This window comes from Pseudorasbora parva, chromosome 11, assembly GCF_024679245.1.
Source record: "Pseudorasbora parva isolate DD20220531a chromosome 11, ASM2467924v1, whole genome shotgun sequence".
NCBI lineage: Eukaryota > Metazoa > Chordata > Actinopteri > Cypriniformes > Gobionidae > Pseudorasbora > Pseudorasbora parva.
Window position 1 is genome coordinate 39383991 of NC_090182.1, and position 14031 is coordinate 39398021.

At 39.4% G+C, this 14031-nt stretch overlaps 1 protein-coding gene across 1 annotated transcript; it reads right to left on the bottom strand.

Moving 5' to 3' along the window:
- Window positions 1-5617: 5617 nt before the first annotated feature.
- On the bottom strand, window positions 5618-11144 carry LOC137093167 (uncharacterized). Its single transcript, XM_067457909.1, has 5 exons — window positions 9701-11144; window positions 8106-8273; window positions 6395-7979; window positions 6081-6273; window positions 5618-5953 (listed from the first exon to the last, which is right to left on the bottom strand). The coding sequence occupies exons 1-5, from the start codon at window positions 9921-9923 to the stop codon at window positions 5723-5725; spliced, it is 2400 nt and encodes a 799-aa protein (XP_067314010.1). The 5' UTR covers window positions 9924-11144; the 3' UTR covers window positions 5618-5722.
- Window positions 11145-14031: the final 2887 nt, after the last annotated feature.

Sequence of the window (14031 nt, forward strand, 5' to 3'; positions counted from 1 at the left end):
TCATCATCATCATCATCATCATCACCAAAAACTACTTAAGCCCCGTTTCGGCTTACCAAACACAAGGTGTGCCCTGTCCGCTCAGGGTGCGAGCAACCTCTACTACAAGTGTTGCATCCTCCTGGGCGCTTACACGTGGCACCTCGCTGTCAGACATCTGTAGAGCTGTGGACTGGGCGACACAACACGTTCGCTAGGTTCTATAGCCTAGGTGTGGAGCCTGTCTTCTCCTGTGTTCTCACCTCAAACGGGTAGAAGCACTGAGAGACCCCGGTTCCTGTCGGCTTGCTGCGCCTCGGCGCTTACATTCTTCAGAGATTAAACTCTGTGATTCCTCCACCGCCCTCGGTGCCGGGCGTGGCGGAGTGTCCGGCATCAGGCCTCTTGCTGCTGAGTCCTTGAGAACCGGTATTTGGCTTGGGCCATGTGAGCGACCCTGCGGGGATCCCACATATTGTCCATGGTTGCTCCTCCTAGAATCCTGTGTCTTTCCCTTGGGAGAGCCCTCCCTTATTAGGGATGGAGCCTCCTCATGGCGGCGGGCTAAGGCTCAGCTCTGTCTCCACATAACTCCTCTCGTTATGATGTGGTTCCGCAGCGGCCCCCCCATTTGGGCACGCTTTTCCAGTGTTATCCAATAGTCACTGAGCGGGTCATGCAGAACAGCAGTGATGGACTTCTCTGTGTGAGCCCTGTCTCATCAGGAAAGAGAGTTCAGGATGCTCACACAGGGCACTGGAAGGGGGCACAGGCCATGGCGCTTTGGTAGGGATTCCTATTCGTCTGTACTTCAACGTGGCGTCGAGAGTGACCGACTGAATGGGAACGTCTCGGTTACGTATGTAACCCTCGTTCCCTGAAGGAGGGAACGGAGACGCCATGTCCCGTCGCCATGTCCTCTGTACCCTGCTGGGGTGCCAATTCACCTACTCGGCTCCTCAGCAAAAGACTAATTTGATGCAAGCACCTGTGCCTCATTTATACCCGCGCTGTGTGGCATGAGCAGCTGGTGCAATCATTGCATGCCAATGTGCATAGGCTCATTTAGTTACACTCGAAGTAGTTTGGCTCTCGCTAACGAGATTCCTATTCGTCGGTACTTCGACGTGGCGTCTCCGTTCCCTCCTTCAGGGAACAAGGGTTACATACGTAACCGAGACGTTTTTTTATTCATTGTGGGTGAACTATGTCCATTTCAGTGGATTTAGCATTATAAGAAACTAATTTGGTGCTAGTAGCATGGATATTGCTTGGCTGAAATCATGTTACATCTATTTAGTTATTTTAGTGATATAACTTGCAAGTGTGTAGCACCTAGACTGGGTTTTTGCAGTAACAAAAGGTTTTCATCATTTTTTTGGGAAAGTAAGTCTGACCAGTTAGAAAAGATAGAAGCGAGTCAGACTAGTCTGAAGCAGTGGTGTAGTCTACGTGATACGCAGGTATACGCCGTATACCCACTAGGAAAGGACAAGGATTTCCGTATACCCACTTAAAAAAACGTGAGGATACGTAACAATATCGTTTTGTGACAGAACTTTCATTCATAAATTCACCATGTCTGTGTTGCGAACACAGACTGTGGTTGCGATTGCGAATCACTAATGTTTTTGGACCATTGGGGCTTCTGTGGCCTGTGACATTGATCTGACATCACCTACCAAGGAAAATAAGTTGCTTGGCGGTCTTTTTTGGTGCAAGTTTGAAATTAACTAACTAATGTAAAAGAAGATATGAAACGAAAGTAGACTCTTTGAGTGTTTTCGGAAGCCTGGCCCTAAAGCTACAGCAGCTTCGCGTGACACTTAGACACAACTGTAGCAGATGACACAGACGTTACAGAAAATCCAGTGCGACTCACAATTTTGACCAATCACCGCAACTTTTCTGCACTTTGATCAATTATTCGCTGCATCCTGATTTTTACACGAGCACATCTCTGCAGTCTGAGCGCGATGCAATGAAGCTCACTCGCTCATATCTGAGGTAAATCATTAACACCATTACCGCTTACATTACAGGTTTTATTGAACTAAATACATTGCAATTGGCCAAAACGAATACGCAGTTTACTTTTCTAAACAAAAGCGCTCCAAGTCTGTGTTTCTCACACTGTTCGTGTGAATTGTGAACACAGTTCTGCACACACGCACACACACAAAATACCGGCAGTTCAATGGGGGACGCGCATCTCTTAAAGGGGCCGCGCTATATTCCTCCTAGGTATAGGTATGGTGTGGTTCTGGTGCGCTCCCAGGACCGCAGCTTTCACATTACCAATTTTTCATAAGAACTGTGCCCTGTTCTGAACTAAATTGCCAGTGTAAAAACTCCGAAACTCAGAAGACAACAATCTTCAAGATACAGTAAAGCTCCCATGTATAACGGATTGGCACCTCAAAATAATATGTGTGTGTGTGTGTGTGTGTGTGTGTGATTGGTAGGTTTAGGGGTAGGGGCATTGTGTGTGTGTGTGTGTGTGTAATGGGTAGGTTTAGGGGTAGGGGCATTGTGTGTGTTTGTTTGTGTGCATGTAATGGGTAGGTTTAGGGGCAGTGTAAGGGGATAGAATGTACAGTTTGTACAATATAAAACCATTATGCCTATGGAGAGTCCCCACAAAGATAGTGAACCAGTTGTGTGTGTGTGTGTGGACCGTAAGTTAGGTAAATAACCGCTGATAAAACCTGTGTTTCAGGTACCATTTTCATATAACATTTAAGGCTAAATGTAGCTCTTAAAGGTATAGATCACCCAAAAATGTAAATTGTGTTATAATCTCCTCACCCTTAATTTGTTCCAAAAGTGTGTGAGTTTCTTTTTTCTGTTTAATGCAAAAGATGATATTTTGAAAAATGTTGGTAAACAGACAGTTGGCAGCATGCATTGACTTTCATAGTCTATATTTTTTCCTACTGTGGAAGTCACTGGGTGCTGCCAACTATCTGATAACCAATATTTATCCTTAAATGTTATATGAATATGTCACCTGGGCCACAGGTTTTTGCTTAAAATGAGCAAAATAATCTACCAAAGGCGGGAGAAAAATAGTCTTAATTCAAACAGAAAACAAGATTATTTTTTTTACCCGAATGGCAGATTATTATCTTATTTTAAGCAAAATCTCTTAATTTTGTGTATTTTTTTCCAAAAACAAGACAATAATTTTTACTTGTCTAGTAAATGTTTCTTAAAGGGGGGGTGAAACACTCAGTTTCAGTCAGTGTCATGTCAATCTTGAGTACCTATAGAGTAGCATTGCATCCTGCATATCTCCGAAAAGTCTTTATTTTTTTAATAATTATATAAGGAAGATGCGCTGTTCCGAGTCTTTCCGAAAAAAGCCGAGCGGGTGGGGGTGTGTCGTGTGAGCGGAGCTAAATAATGACGTGTGCTCGCTGCTGCTATGTTGAGTCGAGTGCGTCGCGGGAAAAAAACTTTATTCAAAATAAAAATATGGCTTTTAATCAGATACAGCCATACATCTATGATCCGGAATCAGACCCAGAGGCTGCAGTTGAACAGGAGCAGCAGCAAAAACGACTAGAGCAGGACGTCTGTATGTGGTACAAGTTATACACTAACTATATAATATGCTTAGCGGCTTGTGTTATTTACATATTTATACTTGAATTATATCGTCGTATTTTTGTCTTTGAAGGTGTACATGTGGGAAGTGCAGTTGTGCACGTGTGTTTGTGTGTTTACGCGTGGTTTGTGTAGACAGTAAGCGGACTAAAAAAAAACACAGACATTTGAAGCAGTCTCACTCACCCTTCTAACGTTGGGACTGCTCCATCCTTCAGCATTAGGCGATTGGGAAAATCCGGCGTCAAGCTGGGCCTTGTTTATGAAACAGTCGGCACCGAAATGCAGCGAACAGATATAAACATTCGCGCAACTCAGTTGCTGATCTGGAAAAGCAAATTACATCCACTGTTGCCTTAACGCGGGGTTTTGGGGGAATCTGTGCAGGACTGTCTTGGTCTGGCAACCAAAAACGCACTTTTTTGGTGACATTGTTATGTGCACATCACCTGTCCAGCATCCTACAAGCCAGCGCTTTGATGTGCGTAGCCTGTTACTTTCGCTCTCTCCCTCTCTCTCTCTCACGCGCTTCCGGTAGAATTGTCCGTAAGGCCCATACAAGGAAATTCCGCCCCCATTAACGTCAAAGGGGACGCATGATCTCAAAAAACTTGCCGAAACTTATGACTAACCGGAAGTAGTATTTTTGACAAAGAAATACTCCCATCAAACGTCCACCTTAACTTTTGAAACTTTGTCTATGTTTAGTATGGGATTCCAAGTCTTTAACAGTGTAAAAAGATCAGTATGCATGAAACAGCATTTCACCCCCCCTTTAATGTAAGAATTTTTATATATTTTGACTAGAAACAAGACGAAAAATACTAAGAAAAGCATTTTTTGCAGTGCACAATATTTTTTGTCTGTTGCGATTACGTGATTTTTACTCCTAAAATCTTGTTGTGTCCTGAGCAAGAAACATGTCAGACTACATGCTGCTACTCTACCAATCATCGCTTGTTACTACAACGTTTTGTTCCGGGTTTTACAATGTTTCATCGAGGGACTACCACAACTGACAAAATGCTGACGAACGATAGCAGAATCCCTTCAGCAACCCAGGGAGTAACGTTACTGGAATGTAAGCTTATTAATAGATGGTCTGTTTTATAATAAAAATAATAGACAGAATAGACACATGCTTACATTCACAAATATAAACTGTATTTCTATTCAATTTTCAGAATTATTGACATGTCATACACGCCTACCTGCCTTTTGATGTAAATAAAAGACGAGAGTGGCAAATATCACGGACATTATCATGTACAGCTCAGCCTGTTATTTATTTTTATTTCCATTTCCCTTTTATCCAAAGAGACGGGACTATTTGCACTGTATTTATCAATGAGAAACAGGCTATCATACTCTATCATACTAGCACAAACTACGTGACCCGCCACATATTTCTGCTTTAAATATTGTGTGTAGTTAGCAGTGTGTGTTGTTTTCAGACATTTTTTTATTAAATTGCATTAAATTATTAAATTGTCAGTCCCGCACTCGTATTCTTCCTGACAGAATGAAAAGCTTGCGCTGAAGGCGGAGCTGTTTGACCAATCAGATGAAAGAGGCGTTTCAGCGCCGCCCACGTGTGGAAACGAAATATCGAACCCATAAACCGATTTGTAAAACACAAATGAAATATGAAAAATTGAGCCAAAATCTCATTTTTTGTTTTTAAACTGGATTTATGTGTTCCGGTTATTCCATTCCAAACAGGAAATGAAATGATCAGATGATAAACGGACCGATATTCTAGGTACTACCCAGAAGCCCAGAGTTTTTTGATCTTAAAGAGCGAGATGGATTGTAGAAATATTATGTTATGATTTGTTGAATTATATATATATAAATATATATATATATATACCTTTTTTATATGAAATTGTAAAATTATTATTCATGTGATCAATCATGATTAATTAAATGTGCAATTGCGAGAAAAACAGTCAGAATTGATTGTTATAAAATTGCAATAGCAAGAAAAAAAACAGAATTGCTTGTTATACATTTGCAATTGCGAGAAATAAAAGCCAGAATTCTGAGAAAGAGGTTACTCTAGATTTGAGAAACTGAGCATTATCCTTCCCATACAATCACACTAGCTATGAATAACAGATATTACGGACCTTCAAGCAAATGCTCGATATACAGTACTGGCATCTGTACTGTGCAGAACTTTTCGGTTGTTCCGGAGAAGACGAGCTGGACTGGCTCTGGGAACAGTTGGCGGTCGCGGAGGCGGAGAAGACAGGTGTAGATGTGCACCAAACCTCACAGGTGTCACAGTCAGAAGAGACAGTGGTACATGCCTCTGGACACATGATATGCCTGTCAGATGTAGGCCATGGGTTGAATTCACCTGTTGAAGGATAAAAATGGTAAATTATTTAATTTCTGACATGTTTTCCATCATATAATCTTTTTATATCTTTACCAAAAACCTAGTCTAGCATTATATTATTCGATTTATTCAAATTCTTACTGACCTGATGGTATAAATTGGCCATCCGTGAGATGCACCATCTGCGTGTCTCGTCCCTGGAAGCTTGCTTGGCATCCCAGATTTTTCTCACAGTCTTCTGAAAATGGTCGAATTTACAGAGCTGAGAATGAACTTTTTTGAATTCCCATCCATCTTTTAAATCTCTGGTCACCTTGAAATTTTCATTGAGTTTCTTCCTGAATAACAGACAATGCAATCAGAAATAAAATTAGTTTTTGTTATGGCACATTGTAAAGATGATTTGTCAAAACACAAATTATAATCAAAATGTTAGTCATTGCTATTCTTTTTTCTTACCCTAACTGCTTTAATTTGACGTGTCTGATGTATCTCTGGAAAAGACATCCAAGTCGCAGATCAACACTCTGAAGCGCTTGACTGATGTTTCCTTTGCACTGGTTGTACGTTTCTGAGGAGATCTTGTCGTTTTCAAAAGATTGATCCAGAAGTTTGAGGTTGTATTCTTGAGCTTTGATGTCAATTACAAGCGTCTGATCGTGAAGCAGTTGATCATCATCCTCTTTACTGTTATCTGAGACTGTTGAAACATATTTGTTTTTCTTTGGCTTGTCAGGTGTCTGAAGTGATGGCTTCTGAATTTGGGGCCGTTTCATAATTGAGGAAAGATGGGAGGGTGCAGGAGATGGACTCTGAAGATCTTCCACTGGCACCATATCAAGTTTCGTCCCCTTTACAGACAGTGGGATCTGAGGGAGTTCAAAAGATTTGACAGGAGAAGGATGATGGATGTTACGAGTAGATGGACTCGGGCGGTCTTTCTGAGCCACCTCTTCAAATGATGTCCCTTCTCTCAACATTGAATCTACATAAGTTTTTGACTCTTCTTCAGGGATCTGAGGGAGCTCAAAAGATTTAACTTGGCTAGGACGATGGATGTTACAAGTCGATGGACTCGGGAGGTCTTTCTGAGCCACCTCTTCAAATGATGTCCCTGCTCTCAACATTGAGTCTACATAAACTTTTGCCTGCCCTTTAGGGATCTGAGGGAGCTCAAAAGATTTGACAGGGGAAGGACGATGGATGTTACGAGTAGATGGACTCTGGAGGTTTTTCTGAGCCACCTCTTCAAATGATGTCCCTGTTCTCAACAGGGAGTCTAAATAACCTTTTGTCTCCTCTTCAGTGATCTGAGGAAGCTCAAAAGATTTGACAGGGGAAGGACGATGGATGTTATGGGTAGATGGACTCTGGAGGTCTTCCTGAGCCACCTCTTGAAATGATGTCCCTGCTCTCAACAAATGAGCTTTTGCCTTCTCTTCAGGGATCTGCTCAAAACATTTGACTTGGGAAGAAGGATGGTGGCTGCCAAGAGAAACCTCATCTTCAGCCATCTTGTTAAATGATGTGACCTTTCTCATTTCTTCCTTTGACTCCCTGCAAACTTTTGCAAGAGAGTCAGCATATTGACTCTGGAGGTCTTTTGGAGTCTTCTCTAACCCTTTCATTTTTGCTTTTTGTACACGGGACTCCTTGACCTGAGGGAGAGTGAGTCGCTTGCTCACAGCATCAGTTTTTGGTTTTGGCACCTGCTGATTAAGTGAAATGTTGGATTTTCTGTTCACCTCTTCCGCCACCTTTTTCTGTTTCCGTGGATGCGCCCTGACACCCTGCGCCTCTTTGCAATGATCCTGAAAAGCCTGGCTGAGGTTTCCAATGGTCTCAGTTGTTATTTTTAATGCCCAGCTCGTGGCTGGACTGCAGGTGTCAGATCTGGCAATGTTATTCAACACACCAATTAAGTTTGATGAATACTCTGATAAAGCGTTTGGATTTGCCTTCATTTCTGGTACGGTGGGACAGCACTTCAGAGAGTGGATGTCTTGAACCAAACTGGGATTCAGATCCTCTTTCCTTGATTTCCCTGAAAACAAACACATTTTACACTGTAAGCTACTCTGATACAAAATTTTAGTTCATCCCAAATCACAATGTAACCAAAGTGATTCAAATATGCTTTTTATGAATGGTGGTGTGTGCATTAACTTACCTTGTGACTTCACACGCTCTTGCATTTTCTGAAAGTTGTTCTGCAAGCGGCCCACGTTGTGGTGCACATGAGCCTGGAAATCTTCGAAACTCTTCTGCAAGCCCTCCAGCTGCTCCATGGTGACCCTCGATTTTTCCACATTCTTCATTTCATATTCAAGTGATTTATCTGTAAAGGAGTAAAACAAATTAATGGTAAACTGATTATGCTCATTAATATAAAATAAAAAAATAAAACAAAATATCAATGTATGGGTCAGGGTGTGTAATAAATATCAATGTATGGGTCAGGGTGTGTAATAAATATCAATGTATGGGTCAGGGTGCCATGATTTAATCCCTTCAGGATTCAGCAATCGCATATTTAACACAAACTCAGATGCTGCAGATTTCCTGCAGATTTTGTAGCTACGGGTGTCATCACATCATCATTTATTTATATTTAATATTAATTTAACTTCAGTAAAAAACAAAAAACCAATTCCAGTATTTTCAGAGAGCAAAAACCTAAAAATCTGATGACTTTGGTGACATCTGGTGGACCTATGTTGGTACAAAATTTAAATAACTAAAAAATATCAGTAGCCACTAGATGGGATTAATAGTACCCAATGGATGCATAGCTGTAAAAAGCTGAACTCTATAAACCTGTTTTAACAAATTTAACCTCAAGTTTTACATTAAAAAGTTAAAATTGTAAAACAACAACAACAACAAAAACACATCTTTGTTGTTTTAGACTATACAAAAATGCCAAAACATGCTTAGACAAATCTGACCATGCAATAAGTGTGTGTGTGTGTGTGTGTGTGTGTGTGTGTGTGTGTGTGTGTGTGTGTGTGTGTGTGTGTGTTTGCCACATTCAGAATGTTGTACAGACTCACCCCTTCATTCATGTGTATAAATGATCATCATTGTGTTGGATTTTTTTTTTTTTAGACAATCTATTATCTATCTATTAAATTCCCATTAATTCCTATGGGTGCCATTTTTATCCACGAAGGCCCAATTAAGGAGTTTTTTTTTTTTCAACCACGTAACATTTTAAAATCGATTTGTATGTGTGTGTGTGTGTGTGTGTGTGTGTGTGTGTGTGTGTGTGTGTGTGTGTGTGTGTGTGTGTGTGTGACCTGGTAATCCCTACGTTATGGGGACAAAATGTCCGAAATCCTTGTCCTTGTGGGGACATTTTTAGGTCCCCATGAGGAAAACATCTTATAAATCACACAGAAGGAGTTTTTTTGAGAAAGTAAAAATGCAGAATGTTTCATGTGATGGGTAGGTTTAGGGGCAGGGGCAGTGTAAGGGGATAGGATGTACAGTTTGTCCAGTATGAAATCCATTACGCCTATGGAAAGTTCCCATTAAACATGAAAACACGACATGTGCGTGTGTGTGTGTGTGTGTGTGTGTGTGTGTGTGTGTGTGTTCAGGTGGCAAACTTAGAAAAAGTAACCAAGCCTTGTACTGCTCAGATTAAGGGAAGTATTTTTTTAAACAAATAAAAAAAGTGTTGGCCCCCATTTGTCCCGAAGGTCCGTTGAGGGTTAAGCAAAAGACAATGGATAAATGAATAAATAATAAGAGATTACTTACGGATATCCTTGAATCGCTCCATCATTGATTGAGACTCCTCTCGACGCTCTTGGGATCTGGACTGAAGCTCCGCGAGTTGGTCGAGCAGAAATTCACGCTTCATGATCCATTGCATCCTAGAGGAGAAATTATCCTCTTCGAATGATCCCGGAGAAGTCATTTGTGCGCTACTGCGGCCAATCCTCTCGGATGAAGATGATGCTGTGCTCTTATCAGGAGACATCTCTGATCGTTTATGAGAACTATTCAGATCTATCAAAGCACTAATAAGATTTCCGTGTGCACAGTTCTGAGAGTGAGCTGTTCGATAGTGTCAAACTGATTTGCTGATCTTTTAAGAGAACTACGATCCAACCGAATTGTGGTACTCGTTCAGACAGATAATCACTCACTGTACTTGTTAGCTGATATTTTCTCACAGTAAACCCCTGACTTGAATGCGTTAACTCCTGACAAGCGATAACTGGATAAAAAATCAACTCGGTAAGCTCTTAAAGCGGTCCACTGTGACGCCACAATAGAGCGTTCCATTTCGTCAGAGACAGTTGCCCTGGCAATTCCAGATAATCCTCAACCAGTCTGCGGTTTCTGCATTAAGGCAGAACTACTGTACTTTATATACCAAACTACTTGCTTTTTTACAGTCTATGGTTAAGGCATTTGCATACTGAGTCCGATATTTGCACATGCGTTTTTTCGTATTCGTGATCCAAACAATTTTTTTGTCATTCCAATTAAAAGATTCAGTGCATTGTTTACATGAGACATTATCTGAGCCGATCTGGGGTTTATGTGCTGACTTTCAGTCGGAATAATTTAGTGACATGCACACACAGAAACGTCGAAGCTGTCCTCTCCAGCAGCTGGAATGTGTTCACGATTGCCATAGCAACTCTTAACGTCCCATACCGTTTTATAAAAGCTATTTATTTGTTGTAAAGTGTGCGATAGCCATCTCAGAAAAAAAATAATTCTTCTGTCAGGTGCAGTCGAAGTAAGTACCTGGAACAAACGCTGTCGAGATGAGAGGGTGTATACAGGCCTTGTGTCATTCAGGGGCATAGTTGATGGGGGTAGGTAACCCCCTCAATATTCAAATCCATCAGTTACTGGTCAGAGAGGGATGCAAACAAATAAATAAAGTATAAGGGGTTGAGAAAATGTAATATATAAGTTGACCCCCCCCCCCCCTTAATATGTACACATTTCGTAAAGTTTTATTTTTTTTCCTTTCCACAAAAGGGGAATTGTTCTATTAAGACCTGAGTTAATGTATAACATCTTTGTGGCACTACGCCACCACACCACTAGATGGCGCATTTTGCGCACATGAAAGACTCGAGAGAGTTACTTCCCCCAGTTCAGCGCGCTCAGAAACTGACTGCCGCTGTGGAAAGACATAACTTCTGTCCTCTCGTGTTTTTTCACGGGTATGAACGTCATTCAATAAAAGGTTAATTTCATTGAACTTGGGTAAATGAATAAGTGTTATGCATAGAGTTTAAGTGAGTTGGAAAGTGTATTTAATCTAGAAAAAGAGTTTTAATTCACAAAAGATATTAAAAAACAGCTGAAGAGTTAGTTTAATCGTATTTCATGTATGGTTTATATATTGATTGACATTAGAAAAGTGTTTATCATGCTGAAATACTGAGTTCATGTCAATATCTTCTTGTTTAAAAGTGTTTTAGAGACGTTTTAGAATTACGTTTCTGAGAGTATGTTGTATTCTCGTTTCAGTCGCCATTTTGAGTGGTCAGCACATGTATTTTTTTCTGTATGTGCATGAGTTAAATAAGAGACGAATTATATCAAATTAATACATCAAGTGTAATGACAGCTAATGTATTATCTTCTGATATCTGGTCTTTAACACTTTCTGTCTCTTGATAAATTCTTTTTGTGCATTTTGACCTGATTTATAATGTAAATTTATGCAAGATTCTAAATGCATATAATGTTGACCTGCATAAGCATACATGCATAATGATATGTACAAACTGGTATGTTTTGCATACACCTACACCTGTATTGTTGTATATTTGTTGTTTGTTAACTTGTCTTTCACCAAATGCATTTTTATAGTGTTGAAGTTTTGAAATGTTGAATCCTTTTAAAGAGAAAAAGAGATTTAAAGAGAAATTATCTCAGTAATAAACTGACTGCCGCTGTGGAAAGACATAACTTCTGTCCTCTTGTGTTTTTTCACAGTTTATTCACCGATCCACAGTGCACACTGCCTGTGTATCATTTGCTGCCTGCCCAGATATCCCCTAGGTCTGAGGCCGGTAACAAAAGCAAATACTGAGAATGAGGTATGAAAATATTGTGTAATAGCTAAGTGCACACCACATATGTTTTAGCTAGCTAACGTTAATCCAAAGCAATGTATTTAGCTATATCTATCAGTATAACAAGTTAACAGAGCAGCCGTCTGGTTTGATAGTTCATTTTTCAATAGTGTCTGTAATTAATGACAAAAGTATTCACATCTGTGTTTTTTTCCGTCCTAAATTAATCATACTTTTAAACGAATTGGATGAATGAACGATATAAGTGGTTCACTCATTAAAGGTGGGGTAAGTGTTATCTGGTAACCGTTATTGGTATTTAAAATCACCAAAATAAACACGCCCCTACCCCCAAAAGGGTCTTGCCCCTATTTTGATAGCGCCACCCCACACATATGTAAACCCAGAGGCATCCATCAACGGCTATGGCAGAATCTCTGTGTATCTAATCCAGGTCGAAGATTCAATGAAAAAGTCATCCCTTCTATCACAAAAACACAAACCGTTCCTGTGAACAACTCAATAGTAGATGAGCAAGACAATCCAACTAACGAACTTATTACAATTATGACAAGCAGGGGCGTAGCCATCTTTTCAGGAGTGAGGGGGACAGAAATGTCGTAGTACCAATTTTTTTTTTTTTTTGGACCTATATAATTTATCGCATCTCTTGCTTTTAATTTGGTAAGATATCAAATACACTGCTGAACAATAACCTCTAATATCTATAATATTTTTCTCCTATATTTTATGCCAATTTTATGATTGGTTTACTACAAACACTTGTGCATTAAGTCATGCAAAGTAAAAAAAAAAAAAAAAGAAAAAAAAAAAAAAAATATATATATATATATATATATATATATATATATATATATATATATATATATATATATATATATATATATATATATATATATATATTCTGATGTAAACCAGCTGTTCTCTATGTGAATATATAGTAAAGTGTAATTTATTCCTGAGTTTATCATCATTACTCCAGTCTTCAATTTCACATGATCCTTCACTGATCATTCTCATATGAGGATTTGATGATCAACACACATTTATGATTATTATCAGTTGTGCTGCTCATGGTGATGCTTCATTTTTATGGAAACCATCTAAACATTTGTGGTAAAATTAAAAAAGAGAGAAATTAATACTTTTATTGATCAGACATGCATTAAATTGATCACAAGTGATATTTTTTATATTATAAAAGATAATTTATTTAATAAATGCAAATTAAAGCTTTCAATTAAACTTTCTATTCATCAAAGAAAGAAAAAATAAAATGAATCATGGTTTCCACAACATTTATAAGCAGCACAACTGTTTTCAACACAGATAATAATCATAAATGTTTCTTGATTATAAAATCATAAGAATGATTAGTGAAGGATAATGTGACACTGAAGACTGGAGTAATGATAAATTCAGCTTTGATCACAGGAATATATTACTGTTTAACTATGTTTGATTAAATAAATGCATGTGGTGAGCAGAAGATACTAAACATTAAAAAAGCTGCATTATTCATATGATACTTTATTGTCAATAAATAGGCTACATTGAGATGGCTTGAAAAACAAACATAAATAATATATTGTCGCAATCGTCTGATTGTCGTCGTCACGTTTCATTCATCACTCATAACGATTGTTTTCCTTCAGCTGCAGCTCCAGCGTGACATGGTATTACGAATCCGCATTTGGACTTTCTATGAGAGCGCCCTCTTCATATTTAGATGCGAATAAAATGGCAGGTCATGCATAGATTATTTTTTGTCTCTGAATTTAAATCTTGATGAATTCACATTGGTTTCTATGCAAATACATTTGACCGTGGCGCGTGTAGCGCGCTATCAACCGAGATTAGAGAAAGCTGTCTTTAGTGTCCCTGTTAACTTGCCCGCCACCGCGCAAGGTAACTTCGGTTCGAATCCCGCTCGGAGCGGGTCGATTAGGATCGGTGAGACCCAGTAAAAGTGCGGGGGACGAAAATACATTTTATTAAAAGTGAGGGGGACACGTACCC